The 19,465-nt window shown below is 43.2% G+C and overlaps 1 protein-coding gene across 6 annotated transcripts in view; it reads right to left on the bottom strand.

Moving 5' to 3' along the window:
* The window catches only part of LOC135550936 (adenylate cyclase type 2-like), an 85,692-nt gene that overhangs the window by 23,874 nt on the left and 42,353 nt on the right, over positions 1-19,465 (bottom strand). For 4 of the 6 annotated variants that reach the window (XM_064982201.1, XM_064982212.1, XM_064982223.1 and 1 more), the window contains 9 exons: positions 10,999-11,196; positions 8,942-9,109; positions 8,567-8,716; positions 6,993-7,153; positions 3,665-3,776; positions 2,923-3,050; positions 654-812; positions 385-517; positions 94-282 (listed from right to left, as the gene is read on the bottom strand). In XM_064982201.1, the coding sequence (XP_064838273.1) occupies positions 94-282; positions 385-517; positions 654-812; positions 2,923-3,050; positions 3,665-3,776; positions 6,993-7,153; positions 8,567-8,716; positions 8,942-9,109; positions 10,999-11,196 (1,398 nt within the window). Of the gene's footprint in view, positions 1-93; positions 283-384; positions 518-653; positions 813-2,922; positions 3,051-3,664; positions 3,777-6,992; positions 7,154-8,566; positions 8,717-8,941; positions 9,110-10,199; positions 10,290-10,487; positions 10,641-10,998; positions 11,197-19,465 lie in introns of those variants that run through there. The other 2 variants (XM_064982248.1, XM_064982239.1) reach the window with 2 other exon arrangements.

Below are 19,465 nucleotides of genomic sequence, written 5' to 3'. Positions count from 1 at the left end.
TTGATGTGTAATGTGGACTATTTCTGTTAGAGGAAGTATGTCTGGTAATCTTTTCATCAGTTATAATGCAGTGGCCCCCCAGCCGTCACTCACCTTGCAGCGTGATTTTCCATTGACCATGGTGTCTGTGGTGTACCCCTCTCTGCTCTGTAGGTGGGCGAAGGGTTTGACGGCCCCCCAGGACTCCAGGTAACGGGTCATTCTCACTGACGCCCGCATCTTCAGCCCATCATTCACACGCAGCTTGGGCATGCTGTGGCTGTTCAGAGCCTGGTTCTTAGACTGATGACACACACACACGTTAACGAGGAGTACAGTCTCACATATACAGATAAGGCCCTTGTCAGGGATTCTGGAGGTAATACATTAACTGAGGTAGCTCACCCGAGGATCGATGACAAGGTATGTCTGTATGTTGAGCTCCTTCAGGTAGGCATCTCTTAGCCCACCGTTCCCCTCCTCCACCTCATAGGCCTTGTTCAGGTGCTTCAGGGTGGCCTCAGTGATGTGGACACGCCTGATCAAGACAAAGATGGGGGTTACTATTAGTAAAATGGACTTACTAGGACTAGGTTACCACTAGTAACTTAATAATGAATGCCACATAAGAATTAAAGATTTACCATACATGGTTAACTCAACTACTAACATACCCAGGTAAGCCTCCAGACTCCATATAATTGGCCAGGGTGACATCATGTGACCAAACATCAAACTGCCACTTGCGGAGGCCAATCACACCGCAGAGCACGTTGCCGGAGTGAACGCCCACTCTCATGTTGATGTCCACACCTGTGGCCTCGCGCACTCGTCTGAGGGGCAGGATCAGAATATGTCAGATGTGTGTGTATGGGTTCATTTTGGTTTCCCTGGGATTCCTTCTTATTGCTTTGACATCAGAGCCAGCTGAACAAATCAACTATTTCCTTCTTGTCATAACATGTGCACACATGCAATACTGACGCCACACATACTCACCACATGCGCTGCTGCTACGGTCTATTATCTATACTGTTGCCTTGTCACTTTACCCCTCCATATATACAGTACATAACTACCTCGATTACCTCGTACCCCTGCACATCGACTCAGTACTGGTACTTCCCATATATAGCCATGTTATCACCTCGTACTCCTGCACATCGACTCAGTACTGGTACTTCCTGTATATAGCCATGTTATTACCTCGTTCCCCTGCACATCGCCTCAGTACTGGTACTTCCCGTATATAGCCATGTTATCACCTCGTACTCCTGCACATCGACTCAGCACTGGTACCTCCTGTATATAGCCATGTTATTACCTCGTACCCCTGCACATCGACTCAGTACTGGTACTTCCCATATATAGCCATGTTATTACCTCGTTCCCCTGCACATCGCCTCAGTACTGGTACTTCCCGTATATAGCCATGTTATCACCTCGTACTCCTGCACATCGACTCAGTACTGGTACTTCCCGTATATAGCCATGTTATTACCTCGTACCCCTGCACATCGACTCAGTACTGGTACTTCCTGTATATAGCCATGTTATTACCTCGTTCCCCTGCACATCGACTCAGTACTGGTACTTCCCGTATATAGCCATGTTATTACCTCGTTCCCCTGCACATCGACTCAGTACTGGTACTTCCCGTATATAGCCATGTTATTACCTCGTTCCCCTGCACATCGACTCAGTACTGGTACTTCCCGTATATAGCCATGTTATTACCTCGTACCCCTGCACATCGACTCAGTACTGGTACTTCCCGTATATAGCCATGTTATTACCTCGTACACCTGCACATCGACTCAGTACTGGTACTTCCCGTATATATCCATGTTATTACCTCGTTCCCCTGCACATCGACTCAGTACTGGTACTTCCCGTATATAGCCATGTTATTACCTCGTTCACCTGCACATCACCTCAGTACTGGTACTTCCTGTATATAGCCATGTTATTACCTCGTACCCCTGCACATCACCTCAGTACTGGTACTTCCTGTATATAGCCATGTTATTACCTCGTACACCTGCACATCGACTCAGTACTGGTACTTCCTGTATATAGCCATGTTATTACCTCGTACCCCTGCACATCACCTCAGTACTGGTACTTCCTGTATATAGCCATGTTATTACCTCGTACACCTGCACATCGACTCAGTACTGGTACTTCCTGTATATAGCCATGTTATTACCTCGTACCCCTGCACATCGACTCAGTACTGGTACTTCCTGTATATAGCCATGTTATTACCTCGTTCCCCTGCACATCGACTCAGTACTGGTACTTCCTGTATATAGCCATGTTATTACCTCGTTCCCCTGCACATCGACTCAGTACTGGTACTTCCTGTATATAGCCATGTTATTACCTCGTTCCCCTGCACATCGACTCAGTACTGGTACTTCCTGTATATAGCCATGTTATTTTTATTCGTTATTGTTATGGACTGTGTATTTATTCCTTGTGTCACTTTCTATTTTGTACTTAATTTATCTTTAACTCTGCATTGTTGGAAAAGGAACTTTAAGTAAGCATTTCACTGTTAGTCTACACCTGTTGTTTACGAAGCGTGTAACAAATTAAATGTGATTTGATTGTCCAACAGGGCAGAGAGGAGCCATGATAAAGCCTTCCTTTGATAGACCCTCCAGTCCTCCACAACACCTGATTATAGAACTAACTCACTCTCATAACCATCATTGACCCAGACAACTCATGTTAACACATACTACTTAGGCCAGAAAGTCCCCCTTGCGTTACACAATAACACTACCCTCCCTACCCGACTTTAACACATTTGATTTACTATACGCTATTTATCTCACAATCTAATGAGAAGACATGTTGCTAAAGTCCTGGAACTAACCAGAAGGATCACATGTTTTAGTAATTGTCTTCCCCCCAGAAGGCCTCCTCTGAACTCACTTGATGGCCTCACACATGTCCAGACCCATCTTCACACAGTTCTTGGCATGCATGGGCAGGGAGACAGGCAGGCCAGACACACAGTAGTAGCAGTCTCCCAAAATCTTGATTCTCATGCACTCGTTCTCCTGAAGAATAAAATAGAAAAATATCACAGACCATGAAGACCATCCAAGAAGCAGACATGTCAACTGGATTTAGCATTAACACAAACAAGGTATCAGAAGTTTTACTGAAGAACCAAACACACATCCATTTTTTTTATTTTTTTATTTTACCTTTATTTAACTAGGCAAGTCAGTTAAGAACAAATTCTTATTTTCAATGACGGCCTAGGAACAGTGGGTTAACTGCCTGTTCAGGGGCAGAACGACAGATTTGTACCTTGTCAGCTCAGGGATTTGAACTTGCAACCTTTCGGTTACTAGTCCAACGCTCTAACCACTAGGCTACACTGCCGCCCCATAAACATCCATACGTGTCCAGCCCAAGAACTACATGTACTTGTTTTTAACTATCTGAGGCTTTTTGTATCATGAAATGCACTCTATAAAATAAATATATTATTAGAATTATTATGATGAAGCAAGCACTGATTAATGCCACATAACAAGTGGATTATGCATTACTACACTGTCGTGTTATCATAATAAGCGTAAAAGTGTAGCTAAATATGAAATACAAGGTGAAAAGTCCGTGTTAATTTAATTAAAGGTGCAAATCTTACAAATTATTAACTCACCTTTGCAATCTGGTCAAACTTCCCAAACAGCTCGTTGAGCATGATGACCAGCTCCTTCGGAGAGCAGTCGCTGGCCAATCGGGTGAAGCCCACAATGTCAGCATACAGAATACTGCAAAAAGAGAAAAACCAAGGGTGTGTTCATTAAGACACACGGTTTCCAAAGAAAACAAGAAGTATTCATTATTGGGCAAGTTTAGATGGTCCCTCCCTGTTGCACATAGTTTCCAAGCATTTTCTTGCTTTTCATGCTTACTGATCACGACCGACTCAGGACATATGGGGTCAAGACATCAGTGTCATAATGAAACCTGTTGTCTGCATGGTACGGCCGGGCTGGCCGCTACACTGATTAATCCCTCTGATGTTGTTGTATCACTAAACAAGGGTGTCATTTTCAGATAACCTTTGACTCCTGGGGTGTTGAAATGGAGTGGGGATAACTGATTACAGCTGGAGGTCCTATCCTGGGTGAACAGTAAGCCTATGGGGCTAGAGAGGAGGTGAAGACTGGGTTGAAGGGAGATTGTGCTAAGGGGTTTGGCTCAAAGACAAACTACAGCAGTTTTTTTCCCTATATTCATTTAGCAGCACCGTTGCCTCCACTCCAAAATATATGATTAAAACACACAGTACCAGTCAAAAGTTTGTATACACCTGCTCAGTCCAGGGTTTCTTTATTTTTACTATTTTCTACATTGTAGAATAAGAGTGAAGACATCAAAACTATAAAATAACACATATGGAATCATGTAGTAACCAAAAGTTTTAAATTGCAGAGAACTAGCTTTAAAACTGTAAAATGTTCTCTCCGTCCATGGCAAAATGTGTAGAACAGCCACTAAAATGTGTAGAACAGCCACTAAAATGTGTAGAACAGCCACTAAAATGTTTGCCATTGGCCACGTCCACTAACACGCCCCCCACCACCACAATGCTAACTTTGCCACAGCTGCTGACAAAAAATAAATGGGGGAAGCACTGCACTGTACACTGATTGGAAGTGCTATAAGCTTATTTTTAACCCTATCCTCCACACAGAGCACCTGACCCAGGCCACCACAGCCTAATCACTGGCTCATTACCAGGGCTCAGAGGACTAACTGCTGCCAAGGTCAGTCCTCATTAAAGTAGCTAACATTAGCCTGTTGCTTGCCAAGCAGACCAGACCAGAGAACCATGGCTGCCCAGTAACTCTGACTGACAACAACCAGGTGTTTTCTTGGAAAGAACATGTCTAATGACAAGCATGTCTTGTGTCATTACAAGGATCAAATGTGGAAGTGGTTGGGCTATAATTCACAGTAACACCAAAGGGTTTAAATGAGGATTCATCACTCGCCGAGCCACAGCAGCACATGATACAGTCTGATCTTCACAAGGCCTTCTCAGATCAGACAGTTTTAATGTTCCTCCTTTTCTATGAAATCATATTAATTATGGGTCTAAACTTATCATCAAATCAACCAGGTAGTTACAAATGTCAGTTTGTTAGGCTACTGAGAAGATCGAAGAGTGTTACCGTGTTGACCTTAATTTGGGCAACAAATGGGCTCCCTCTCTATCCAGGAAGGTAGAAGGTACAGTACAGTCTGTAAGCAATTACAGAATCTAAAACTTAGGGAATCTATTGAGCCATCTGCCAAGGTTCACTGGATAGGCTACAAAGCCAATGTCTGTCAGCACTTTCTAAATGAATGCCCATAAAACAAAAGGCCTCATTTGGGTCAATGCTCAGCTAACACTGTAATGCTAAATTCCATGAGAACCGACTGGGCATTGTGAGTGTAAATAGACTGCCCAGAGCAGTGATGGGCAACTCCAGTCCTCGGGGTCAGAGGATGTTAGGGGAAATTAAATTAATACATTTAGAGAACACAAACTAACTATTCAAAGCACACATGCAACATATGTGTCACGTCCTGAACATAGAGAGCCCTTGTTTCTCTATGGTAGAGTAGGTCAGGGTGTGACTAGGGGGGTAGTCTAGTTTAATATTTCTATGTGGGGTCTAGTTTAATTTTTCTATGTTGGTGATTTGTATGATTCCCAATTAGAGGCAGCTGGCAATCGTTGTCTCTAATTGGGGATCTTATTTAAGTAGTTGTTTTTCCCACCTGTGTTTGTGGGATATTATTTTGTGTTTCGTGCATGTGCACCACGTAGTCACGTTTCGTTGTTTCTTTATTGTTTTGTTGTGCGGTTCACTTACTTCAATAAATAAGATGTGGAACCCAGATCACGCTGCACGTTGGTCCGAGTATGCTTCCAACGAAGATCGTGACAATATGATTTAACCCAGTGTTCAGACTATTGTTTCCATCTTTGCGGGCCGGCACCGGGTCTCACTGGGCCATGAATCCGACGAACCTGCTCTCACTTGGGGCCAAAGCCAGGCCACTGGTACTTTTCAGCTGGCATTTACATAACAATGGCTAACTGTGAACTTTAACACCTTCTCACAAAGCAACTGATTCTGCTCTTCTCAAGTCCCTAGCTATGGAAACACAATTTCAAAACCAAATCAAATCGTATGTCACATGCACCGAATAAACAGGTGTAGACCTTACAGTAAAATGCGTACTTACAAGCCCTTAACCAACCATGCAGATTTAATTTAAAAAATCAAAGTAAGAGATAAGAATAACAAATAATTAAAGAGCAGCAGTAAATAACAATAACGGGACTATATACAGAGTCAAAGTACGGGGGCACCGGTGTCCAGGTAATATGTACATGTAGGTAGAGTTATTAAAGTGATGATGCAGAGATAATAGAGAATAGCAGCAGCGTAGTAGGGGGGAGGTGCAATGCAAAAATTCTGGGTAGCCATTTGATTAGCTGTTCAGGAGTCGTATGGCTTGGGTGTAGAAGCTGTGAAGAAGCCTATTGGACCTAGACTTGGCGCTCCGGTACCATTTGCAGTGCGGTAGCAGAGAGAACACCCTATGACTAGGGTGGCAGGAGTCTGACAATTTTTAGGGCCTTCCTCTGACACCACCTGGTATAGAGTTCTTGGATGGAAGAATGCTTGTCCCCGGTGATGTACTGGGCTGTTCCAGAAGCAGAAAAAGCGCCAAAATGTAAAAGCTAAAGCCAAAAGCGGAGTTTTGTTCAAGAGAACATTTGGGTTGGGTAAATATTTTCCATGTGTGTTATTTGGTAGACTGAAAACCGTGCTTAGTTTGACAGGCAATGAGTGACAGGCAAAGGATAGGATTCTACTGTGTTTCTTAGTAATTTTCTTAGAATATAACAGGTTATTTCAACATGCTGTATGCTTCTCAGTCATATTCTTAGTCCTTGACAGGCTATTGTTGTACTGTACCTGACGTTCTCGTGTCTCTTGACGTAGAGACTGTGGAAGTTGTTGTCTTTGACGAGTCGTTGCTGCTCTTCTTTGTCCTTGCAGTCTTGCAGACGCTCCATGATGGCCAGCTTCATCTTCATGGAGATGTAGACCGGCAGCACAGACTGCAGCAGGTTCTCCTACACACACACACACACGTTAGCATCAACACACCACACCCACCCAACCACACACACTGTCCGATAGACAAAAGGCCATGAACCCAACCCAATCTGAGTATCAACCAGCTGTCAGAGTGTCTTGCTGATCTAGTAACTCCACTAACAAGAGCCCCATTCAGTCAGATTACTGTTAAAAGCTTTATAATCATTGTGCTGCCAGTCTGGTTGTACAGCCAGTCAACAGAAATATAGAACATTGCATTGAGAGCCTCTGTAATGGAATAGAGTCAGGTGAGATGAGAATCTAAGAAGTTAATAAGGAGATGTCTCAGGAAATCATTCTTCAATCCCTATTGACCCCATCATAATTCCTGTTCACCCGTATGATGCAATACTGAGGCACTGGACTACTATCTTTCCTCTCTCCACTGGTTTGGCTGCATCCATGGGGGGGGGGGGGGTTGCCCCTGGGTACAGATCTAGGATCAAATCCTAACTTTAACCATTAGTGGAAGAAATGTAAAACTGACCCAAGACCAGTGTCACGGGGGAACTGGTTAGGCCTGTATACTCTCACAGATAGATTACTACCTGCTGGTTCAAATGACTGGAGCAGTTTTTCCAGTAAACCGTAAAGCATGGAAAATCATTCTGCACAAAGTGGCCTTGATTTGGTTCAGTCAGCTCAGCTCTGTGCTGTAATTGATCTGGCAGATTCTATCTGACTGGGTCTAGAGAACAATGGCTTAGTGCTCTGTGGGAGGGAGAGAGGGAGGGAATACTCTTCACCTCAGCATTGAGACCCATTTCAAACCCTCCCTTCCCTCTTTATTTATGGTGTCTGTGCTCTTTGGCTAACCCCTGTGGCACTGCTCCTTTTTTCGGGATCAATACAACAGAGTAGAACAGAGCCGGTTCAAATGTTAACGATTATATCATTCCATTCTGTCCTGCTACACAACAGAGCAGCCAGCAGCCTCCTCTCTCTCATGGTGTGTGGTGTCACTTCCTAAGCAACTATTATTCTAAATGAAAAACAATTATGGTTAAAAATCCATTTGAAACAGACACCCGTTTTTACTAACGGAGCACACACAGACATCTACTTAAAAAAATGATTAATTACATTTTATTTGAAGGGGATTTGATCATCGTAATGAAAAATACAAGCTAGAAAACAACAAGGCTGTTGGTCTTAAATTAAGTAAAAATTAGCCAGTGCTATTATGACAACAAATATTTTAGCCTAACACTATTAACTTTTATTAGTCTTTCATACTTCCTCTATTCAGTTGGGTGTAGCTCTGTTCAGAAAGAGACACCCCTGGGAGATCGCCCTTGTCAAGTAGATTTCTATTCAAGGGTCTTTCCTTAAAGGTTTAACTAACTAAAATCAAGAAGATAGCAGAGTGTCTGATATGATGTTCTCACCTGTTGTCTCTTTTCTATCTCCAGCTTCATGCGGATGCCCAGACATCTGAGTGTATCCTGGAAGGTCTGTCTTAGTGCTCTCTCCATCAGGACCTTATGGAAGGCCCCCACCACACTGCCACACAGAAACACCACCGCATTGGACAGCAGCTGGGGACAGAGGGACAGACATTACAACCTAGCTGCACAGCATAAGCATTGTCTGTTTTCACAGAAATGTGTCTTACGACCTTAAAAACTCCTTACAGGACATCAAAAACAACACTATAACCCACAATCTCGTTGAAACAAACATGACATATGAGTGATTAAAACACACACACACACCACGTAACACATGTATTATTGTTACTAACAGCATAACAAATAACTCACCTGATTGGCCAGAAAGGGGCTGGGATCTTGGGTGTTGAAGACAGTGAGACGTAGAGTGAGGACCATGATGTGAGAGAGTGAGGAGATCACACTGAGCACCACAGCATAGCACATCTGGAAAGGCAGCATGGTGTACACTGTGAAGATGATGAACAGGAAGAAGGGAACCTACAGGAGAAAAGGAGAGAGAGAGAGATAGGTCAGACTGATGTGACATGAAACACTGTGTGGGGAAAGAGTCTCAGATTGGCAGCACTATCCAAAGAACAAGTGGTCCAATTTGTAAGTCGCTCTGGATAAGAGCGTCTGCTAAATGACTTAAATGTAAATGTAAATGTTTTACTGGACAACTGTCACCTCAGTGTACTGGCAAGATATGCTATAACTAGACAAATATAACTTTTTGATGCTTCTGTTCATGTGTGTATATCATATATGTACACTCAGTGGCCAGTTTACTAGGTAGGCCACCCCGTTCTCAAAAATGGTTCGCTCTTACAGTGAGTCATGTAGTCGTGGCTTGCTATATAAAGCAGGCAGACAGGCATCAAGGCATTCAGTTACTGTTCATTTCAACATTAGAATGGGCTAAATAAGTGACCTAAGCAACAGAGAGTGGCATGATCGTCGTTGCCCCTTGGCCTGCAGAACAGCCTGAATTCATCAGGACATGGATTCTACAAGGTATTGCATTCAAAAGTTGCTCAATTGGTATCAAGGGATCTAACGTGTGCCAGAAAAACATTCCCTATACCATTACACCACTGCCAACTGATGTGAATTTCAATTCACATCAGAATTCACATCCGTTGGCAGTGCTGTAATGGTGTATTTTGCCCATTCTAACGTTCAATCAAACAGTAACTGAATGCCTTGATGTCTGTCTGCCTTCTTTAAATAGCAAGCCACAGCTACATGACTCACTATCTGTAGGAGCGAACCATTTTCGTGAACGGGGTGGCCTACCTAATAAACTGGCCACTGAGTGTTTTGTTATCACATGGAGAAGATTGCGTGCTCTGTGGGGTAGATCTTAAATCAGATAACTTCTTCAGGGAAGGAAACAGAAACTGTGTGAAACATAATTCTGCAATAATGACCAGAGTAAAGATTTGGCGTAAGCAACATGAGTCCATGGCCCCATCCTGCCTGGTGTCAACAGTACAGGCTGGTGGCGGTGGTGTAAAGATGTGGCTAATGTTTTCCTGGTACACGTTAGGTCCCTTGATATCAATTGCACAATGCTTGAACGCTACACCTTGTAGAATCCATGCCTGAAGAATTCAGACTGTTCCGGAGGTAAAGGGTGGTCCGACCTGGTACTAGATGGGTGTACCTAATAAACTGTCTGGTGCGAAGATGGAGGAAAAGAGTAAGAGGACAAAGGAAGTGGGTGTCATAGAAATACAACATTATGTTAATCACATTACTTTTATATTAGAATTGTATTCTTATATTAGTACATTCATTATGTTTTTCTTAGAGGCAACAGAATAGGGCTCTTTGAACTCTCATGTGTCTGTGTTAACGCTGACAGTAGATTTACCATGGCTTGGTGAACCTAAAGACTGCATTCCATTCCATGATTAGTGTCTGTGTGCCTGTCGGTCGGTGCCAAGGGGACCCAATCTCCAGTTTATTTATCCCATACGGCAGATGGATACTGGACTCCATCATTCTGAGTGAAGGCCTTAGAATCCTATGTTGCATAAGTATTTCTGTATAAACAAGCAGTAAATGAACTAGAGACAGATATCTGTGGAATGAGAGCGCAATGTACCTTTGTATAATTTCACGTATCTGTTCTTCGTCACAAGGACTCAGGAAGACTATGAAATGTTGTAAACGAATCCTGTTTATTTGAGCTTTAACTCCACACCATTGGGTGACCATTAACACTATTACTGCAGTAATTATTAATCAAGTTTGATGGTTTTGAAGAAATCTAAAAGTCTCTCCTTTGATTAGAATAATTACCACGACATGGGCTTCAAACATTTATTTTGAAAGCCAACAGGCATTGTCGTGCAACCTTTATTTGGAGCGAGAGTGTATACCTGGTCCCAGGGCAGGATGAGGGGTCCGCTGAAGATGAAGGTGAATCCCATGGCAAGGTGAGTGGCCCAGACCACCAGACCCAGCAGTCTCCTCCAGCGCTGGGTCAGGGTCTCTGTACACACCAGCACAAACACAGCCAGGAACACACACAGGCTGCAGCTCACCACGCTGACAAATGCACAGTGCTCCTCCGCACTCTGAAACAGAGAGGGAGAACATAACGCACACTGAATCACAATCATGGAATTTACATTATACTCTACATTGAGATATACACACAGTCATAGACACGGACGCCATATCCATCTACACACAGCCATACAGACACACAATGCTCTACTCCTCTAATGAAAAGACAAGGATTAAAAACAGGCTATAATATACATTCTGTCTGAGGACAGGTTTGAAGTGTTCTATAGGTCAGGTACAATGATATGTCGAAACAACATTCACTCAACTTCCCTTCAACATCATTCAAGTCCCTTTATTTAGCCTATGTTCTGTCTAGTCATGAGAGCGGCCCATATCTATTTCAGCATCGTGGCTTATTCAGGCTTATTACATATCTGTCTCTGCGTCATGTCCTGTTGCTAGAGGCCACAGCATCTTCCTGATTGAATTACACAGAGGGAAGAGGAAGGCTCAGATATAGATTTCTGGTGTATGTGTATGTGTGTGTATACACTTGCGTCAACTTGCGTGCATGCCAGTTAGCAAAAAAGCAAGCGAGCGAGAGAAAGAGAGAATGGGAAAGAGTTAGATACCAAGGAGAGCGGGAATGACTGCGTAAATATCCCTGAGCAGAAGGCCATCTCGGCATTGTATACTGAGCATGCTGGTTTCCATGGTAGCAGAAGTGAAGGCTTTTACTAGCACGTTTAACTACGGCTACACCCACTAAATCAACCTATAGGAGACTTGTTCATTTCCTTTTCTTATTTATTTTCAGATGGAAGGAAGTAGTAAACATCTATACAATTAGAGAACAGATTACTTCTCCTCTCCCCTTGAAATCTCATCTGAAAAGCAATGACCCAGGTGGGATCTGCTCAGTCTCAGCCTGCCATATGTTAATGTTTTCATCTGTTGGGCATTGAAATTCACATCAGCTTTTGTTAGTTATCACATGGTGAAGATTGCGTGCTCTGTGGTGTAGATCTTAAATTAGATCACTTCTTTAGGGAAGGAAACAAACCGTGCAAAACGTAATTCTGCAATAATGACCAAAGTAAACCCACAAGAACATACACTCTAGTGTCTGTTGGCGGGTTAAATTATGTAAAATGAGGACCACTGTAAAAGCATCCTCTCCGTGCTCTCTTTGACTCTCTTACACTCCCTGTACTCCGTTAGAATCTAGAGGACTTTACTCATCTAAAAACAACAGGGCTCTCAATAGGCCCTTTGTTCAATCTGAGCCTCAACTATCCTGTTTAAGTACCACTTAGAAATAAATATATGTTGGAATGATCTCCTCTCGCTCACTGGTGGGCTCATGGTCTCTAACAGGTAGTCTATCTATCCACAGTGGAGAGGGAAGTTCTACAAGTTGAACACAGTGACTATATCACACTTGTACTCACAGGCCTGTGCACTTAACAATAGGTATTAGCCTACACATGCTAACTAACCTGTCACGAAAACCTTTGTGGTGGGTTTTACGCCATCAAAAGGAACATAACATTCGACATCCCAATTAGGATCTGGCAAAGAATAATTGAATCAGTTATTGCCCTCTATGTTTGTGAGGTCTAGGGTCCACTCACAAATCAAGAATTAAGATTGCATGCATCATTTTCCAAAAACATCCTCTGTGCACAACATAAAACACCAAATAATGCATGTAGAGCAGAATTCAGACAATATCTGATCACTATCGAAATCCAGAAAAGAGATGTTAAATTCTACAACCACTTAAAAAGAAGTGATTCCCAAACCTTCCATAAGAAAGCAATCATCTACAGAGAGATTAACCTAGAGAACCGTCTCCTCAGCAAGCTGGTCCTGGCATTCTGTTCACAAACACAAACAGACCCCAGGACAGCAACACAATTAGAACCAACCAAATCATGAGAAAACAAGACAATTACTTGACACATTGGAAGGAACTAGCCAAAAAACTAAGCATACTGGACTGCTATTTGGCCCTAAACAGAGACTACAGTGGCAGAATACCTGAACACTGTGACTGACCCAAAAGTAAGGAAATCAGCATAGCCTTGCTATTGAGAGGCCGCCGTAGGCATAGCCCTCTCTCTCTCTCTCTCTCTCTCTCTGCCCACAAAATATGGAAACTGAGCTGCACGTCCTTACCTCCTGCTAAATGTATGACCATACTAGACACAAATTTCCTTCAGATTACACAGACCCACAAAGAATTTGAAAACAAATCCAATTTTGATAAACTCCCATATCTATCACATGAATACCACAGTGTGCCAACACAGCAGCAATATTTGTGACCTGTTTCCACAAGAAAAGGACAGTCAGTGAAGTAAACACCATTGTCAATACAAATTACACTGAACAAAACTATGAACGCAACATGTAAAGTGTTGGTCCCTTTTTTCATGAGCTGAAATAAAAGATCCCAGAAATGTTCAGGGGCACAAAAAGCATATTTCTCAAATTTTGTGCACAAATATGTTAACATCCCTGTTAGTGAGCATTTCTCCTTTGCCGAGATAATCCATCCACCTGACAGGTTTGGCATATCAAGAAGATGATTAAACAGCATGATGATCACACAGGTGCACCTTGTGCTGGGGACAATAAAAGGTCTCTAAAATGTGCAGTTTTGTCACAACACTGCAGATGTCTCAAGTTGAGGGAGCGTGCAATTGACATACTGACTGCACGAATGTCCACCAGAGCTGTTGCCACTGAATTGAATGTTAACTTTTCTACCATAAGCCGCCTCTGTCGTTTTAGAGAATTTGGCAGTACTTCCAACTGGCTTCACAACTGGAGACCACGTGTAACCACTCCAGCCCAGGACCTCCACATCCAGCTTCTTCACCTGCGGGATCATCTGAGACCAGCCACCCGGACAGCTGATAAAACTGTGGGTTTGCACAACTGAAGAATATCTGCACAAACTGTCAGGAACAGTCTCAGGAAAGCTCATCGGCGTGCTCGTCGTCCTCACCAGGGTCTTGACCTGACTGCATCGCAACCGATTTCAGTGTGCAAATGCTCACCTTTGATGGCCGCTGACACGCTGGAGAAGTGTGCTCTCCATGGATGAATCCCAGTTTCAACTGTACCGGGCAGATGGCAGACAGCATTATGTGGAGGAGCGGTTTGCTGATGTCAACATTGTGAACAGAGTACCCCATGATGATGGTACGGTGGGGTTATGGTATAGGCAGGTATAAGCTACGGACAACAAACCCAATTGCATTATATCGAGATACTGTGACGAGATCCTGATGCCCATTATTGTGCCATTCATCTGCTGCCATCACCTCATGTTTCAGCATGATAATGCACAGCCCCATGTTGCAAGGATCTGTATACAAAGCTGAAAATGTCCCCGTTCTTCCATGGCCTGCATACTCACAAGACATGTCATCCACTGAGCATGTTTTGGTTTCTCTGGATCGACATGCATGACAGCATGTTCCTGTTCCCGCCAATATCCATTAACTTTGCACAGCCATTGAAGGAGTGGGAAAACATTCCAAAAGCCACAATCAACAGCCTGATCAACTCTCATGCAGCGCGGGATGTGCCGCATTGCATGAGGCTAATGGTGACTGGTTTTCTGATCCACGTCCCTACTTTTAAGGTATCAGTGACCAACAGATGCATATCTGTATTCACAGTCATGTGAAATCCATAGATTAGGGCAAAATTAATTTATTTCAATTGAATGATTTCCTTATATGAACTGTAACTTTCAACAAAAATGTTTAGAAAACGCAACATGCAACAATCAGTTTATATTGATCTGTCTATTTATTTTCCCTTTTGTAATTCAAATATTTGCATAGTTACAACACTGTACATAGTCAGCAATATAACATTTGAAATGTTAATTTCAGATTATTTATTTAACTTTTGTTTAATATCTATTCCACTTACATTTGCAAATGTAAATATGTTTCCAATGCCAATAAAGCCCCTTGTTTTCCTTTAGGAGGGAGCAGTAAATGAGACCTGATGATGGACCTAATTTGGCATCAACACCTGAATGAGAAAAGTGCTACAGTGCCTCAGGCCCTGCCAATGTCAACAGCATGAGTGTGTCCCAAATGACACCCTTTCATTTATACAGTGCACAACTTTTGACCAGAGCCCTTGTCAAAAGAAGTGCACAATATAGGGAATAGGGTGCCATTTTAAGAAGCAACCACGTCTTTGTGCACCGGCCCTGACTGACTGAAGCCCTGGAAAACAACACATTTCACTGCACCTATCCCGTGTTTGTGACAATAAGGCACTCACCTGTCAGTTTATTAGGTACACCACCTTGTTCACAAAAATGGATTGCTCCTACAGACAGTGGCTTGCTTGGATCGCTCCTACGTGGCCGTGACATTACTATGTAAAGCAGGCATTGAGGCATTCGATTGAACAGCTAGTGACCTATGCGACTGAGCATGGTATGATCGGTGTGTTACGGATACAAGTATCCTGTGTGTGTTTCTTTTCTCTCCTTCTCCCCTCACAGGTGAAAATCATCACTCCCCAATCAGTCACCGATCATCAATCAGAAGACACACCTCCTCCTGTTTCCTACCCAATCACCGTTCTTTTCCCTTTGTTTAAAAACCCTGTCAGTTGTTTGCTGTGGAGCTCAATCTCTCTGTAAATGCCATGTCTGTAGATCTCGCTGTTTCACTCTCTCTTTGTGTATTGACCTCTTGTTTGAGCACCTCCATAGCACTTTGTCATCACCTGTGAGTATTGTTTTTGGTTATGGTGTTTGTTTGCTGGTGGGTAAAGGGGGAACCAAGACAAGTCGCCCATGGGCATACGCTACCCGTAGGTAAACGTTGTTAAATACACTAGTTAGAACTGGGTGGACAATGCACTGTATTTTTGGTTAGTTAGTTAGCTGTTGTGAAAGTAGGCTAGTCTAGCTTAGGGGTGCTTTTGAATACTTATTGTTTCTTTCCTTGGGTCCAGCTCAGCCCCTTTTCCTGCTCCCTCCATTACCGTATGTTTATTAATCAACCCTGAATTTGACGGTAGATTTCAGTTGTCGTAGTTATTGCATTCTCACTTTTACTTTGTCACTATTAGAATTTGCATGAGTTACGGGTCTCAATACCATCCCCCTAGACTGTCGGGCCAAAAGGGATTTGTAACCGGTGCCAGGCGACCTCCTGGGCTTTTCACGCACGCAGTGTCTAGGGTTTACCGAGAATGGTGGGACAAACACAACATCCAGCCAGTCAGCAGTCCTGGGGGCAAAAACAGCTCATTGATGAGAGAGGTCAAAGGAGAATGTCAAGGATCATGCAAGCTAACAGGCGGTCCACAAACAGGCAAATAATGGCATCCAACTGGCCTCACATCCACAGACCACGTGTAACCACGCTAACTCAGGGCCGACACTTCCGGCATCTTCACCTGCGGGATCATCAGATGGGGGAGGGCGGGATGCTGAGGAGTATTTATGCCGGTAATAAAGCCCTTTTGTGGAAAAAACAATTCTGGTTGGCTGGCCCTGGTTCCCAAGTGGGTGGGCCTATGCCCTTCGAGGCCCACCCATGGCTGCACCCCTGCCCAGCCATGTGAAATCCATAGATTAGTGTCTAATGAATATATTTCAATTGAGTGATTTCCTTATTTATTTCACCTTTTATTTAACCAGGTAGGCAAGTATAAACAAGTCTATATACGATGTGAGAAAGGAGGTAAAGGCAAAAAAAGGCCATGGTGGCAAAGTAAATACAATATAGCAAGTAAAACACTGGAATGGTAGATTTGCAATGGAAGAATGTGCAAAGTAGAAATAAAAATAATGAGGTGCAAAATAAATTAAATACAGTAGGGCAAGAGGTAGTTTTGGCTAAATTATAGGTGGGCTATGTACAGGTGCAGTAATCTGTGAGCTGCTCTGACAGTTGATGCTTAAAGCTAGTGAGGGAGATAAGTATACAGAATGGTGTCGTCTGCACAGATGTGGATCAGAGACTCAACAGCAGCAAGAGCGACCTCATTGATGTATACAGAGAGAGTCTGTCCAAGAATCGAACCCTGTGGCACCCCCATAGACTGCCAGAGGTCCGGACAGCAGACCCTCCGATTTGACACACTGAACTCTATCAGAGAAGTAGTTGGTGAACCAGGCGAGGCAATCATTTCAGAAACCAAGGCTGTCGAGTCTGCCGATGAGGATGTGGTGATTGACAGAGTCGAAAGCCTTGGCCAGATCAATGAATACGGCTGCACAGTAATGTTTCTTATCGATGGCGGTTAGGATATCGTTTAGGACCTTGAGCGTGGCTGAGGTGCACCCATGACCAGCTCTGAAACCAGATTGCATAGCAGAGAAGGTATGGTGAGATTCGAAATGGTCGGTAATCTGTTTGTTGACTTGGCTTTCGAAGACCTTAGAAAGGCATGGTAGGATAGATATAGGTCTGTAGCAGTTTGGGTCAAGAGTGCCCCCCCCCCCCCTTTGAAGAGGGGGATGACCGCAGCTGCTTTCCAATCTTTGGGAATCTCAGACAACACGAAAGAGAGGTTGAACAGGCTAGTAATAGGGGTGGCAACAATTCCGGCAGATAATTGTAGAAAGAAAGGGTCCAGATTGTCTAGCCCACCTATGATAAATTACAGGCCTCACTCATATTTTTAAGTGGGAGAACTTCCACAATTGGTGGCTGACTCATCAAAGAATCCTCCATTTGCAGCAATTACAGTCTTGCAGACCTTTGGCATTCTAGTTGTCAATTTGTTGAGGTAATCTGAAGAGATCGCCTCCTGAAGCACCTCCCACAAATTGGATTGGTTGATGGTACGTAAGAATTTACCATACGTTCAGGCTGCTCCCACAACAGCTCAATGGGGTTGAGATCCGGTGACTGTGCTGGCCACTCCTTTATAGACAGAATAACAGCTGACTGCTTCTTCCCTAAATAGTTATTGCATAGTTAGCTATGCTTTGGGTCATTGTCCTGTTGTAAGAGGAAATTGGCACCAATTATACAAATATCCCACTTTACCATCACCAAAGCACACAAAACCAACACATTGCCCCCACCATGCTTGACAGAAAAGTATTTTTATCATTATTTTATTAACGAAAGAATAAAAGATGTTGATGAAGAAATACAGTACTGTACAGTATATGCTTTACATTTGGATAATAAAGCATTGAAGATAAGCAACCTGCATTTGTTTTTTAGGCTAAAACAAAACAGCATAACGGTCTGGACGACCCTTGCTGTGCCTGGTGAGCAGTTGGTCAAGTTCTGTCAGGATGAACCGACGACCTGATGAACCCGCCAGGTATGTTGACTCTGCCTGTCGGAGGTGGAGTTCCAGAGCTCACAGGTGTGCCTGGCATGGATTGTGACTCCATCCTATTCCTCACCCTCGTCAACGTGTCATTCTTCGCCTATGCCGCCTGGCACTGGACCAATGCATCAGCTGTCTCCCGTATCTCTGCCCTCGGATAATGTTTCTCTGTCTGCTGGTCTGCCTTCAAATGACTCGATCTTGGTCTTCAAAGTTTGAATCTGATCCATGTGCACCTTCATCAGATGAGCAGAATGGTACCGCCCTGAGCCCCCATCAATTACAGTGGCCTATGATAGAAACAGTAGATCAATTAAGAATTAAAAGTGACTCCAACACACAAGTGCTGCGTACACATTTTAAGAATCAAGCAAAACGAACCGCTTTCTTGGCAACCATGCCTTTTTCAGTGTGGCCAGTTGTCCAGCCCTTTGTCCACTGATCTCCATGAATGGTTGTCAGCATGTTTGCATGCTCTGCAAAAACACATGCATGTTTTTAGTACACAATATTTTTGATTTCTTTATTTAACCATTATTTAATTGATTTATTACACAGTATGCCTACACATTGATCGGCTACAAAATAATATATTTTTAAAGAAAATGCACTGAAACCAAAATACCTTTAGTTTTGGTGATCCTCTCAGCTCCGGTTTATTTTTAAAGTCCTCTCGTGGTTACGGTCCTAACACTGGAACGGGTAGCACCACAAAGTTTTCATCAAGCCTGCTTCTATGTCCATTTCGTCTGTTCTCTTTGGTTGCAATGTCATTTTTGTAGGTAGGGGGATGTTCACACCTACAGTAGCCAGGCTATAAAGAGTCTTGTCCTGCTAATCAGTCTACAAGTGTTTGAAAACCTGTTTTCAAAATGCCACCAGCTGTCCATCACTACTGTAAATAAAAACAGCATCTTGTTTACATTCTTTATTGTAACCACAATGTCACAAATAATTTGTATCTACCTTTCCAATTACTTTTAGAGTTTG

Source organism: Oncorhynchus masou, chromosome 1 (genome assembly GCF_036934945.1).
Source record: "Oncorhynchus masou masou isolate Uvic2021 chromosome 1, UVic_Omas_1.1, whole genome shotgun sequence".
NCBI classification, from domain to species: Eukaryota; Metazoa; Chordata; class Actinopteri; order Salmoniformes; family Salmonidae; genus Oncorhynchus; species Oncorhynchus masou.
The sequence above is the reverse complement of the archived record's forward strand: the minus strand, read 5'-3'. Positions and strand labels throughout refer to the sequence as shown.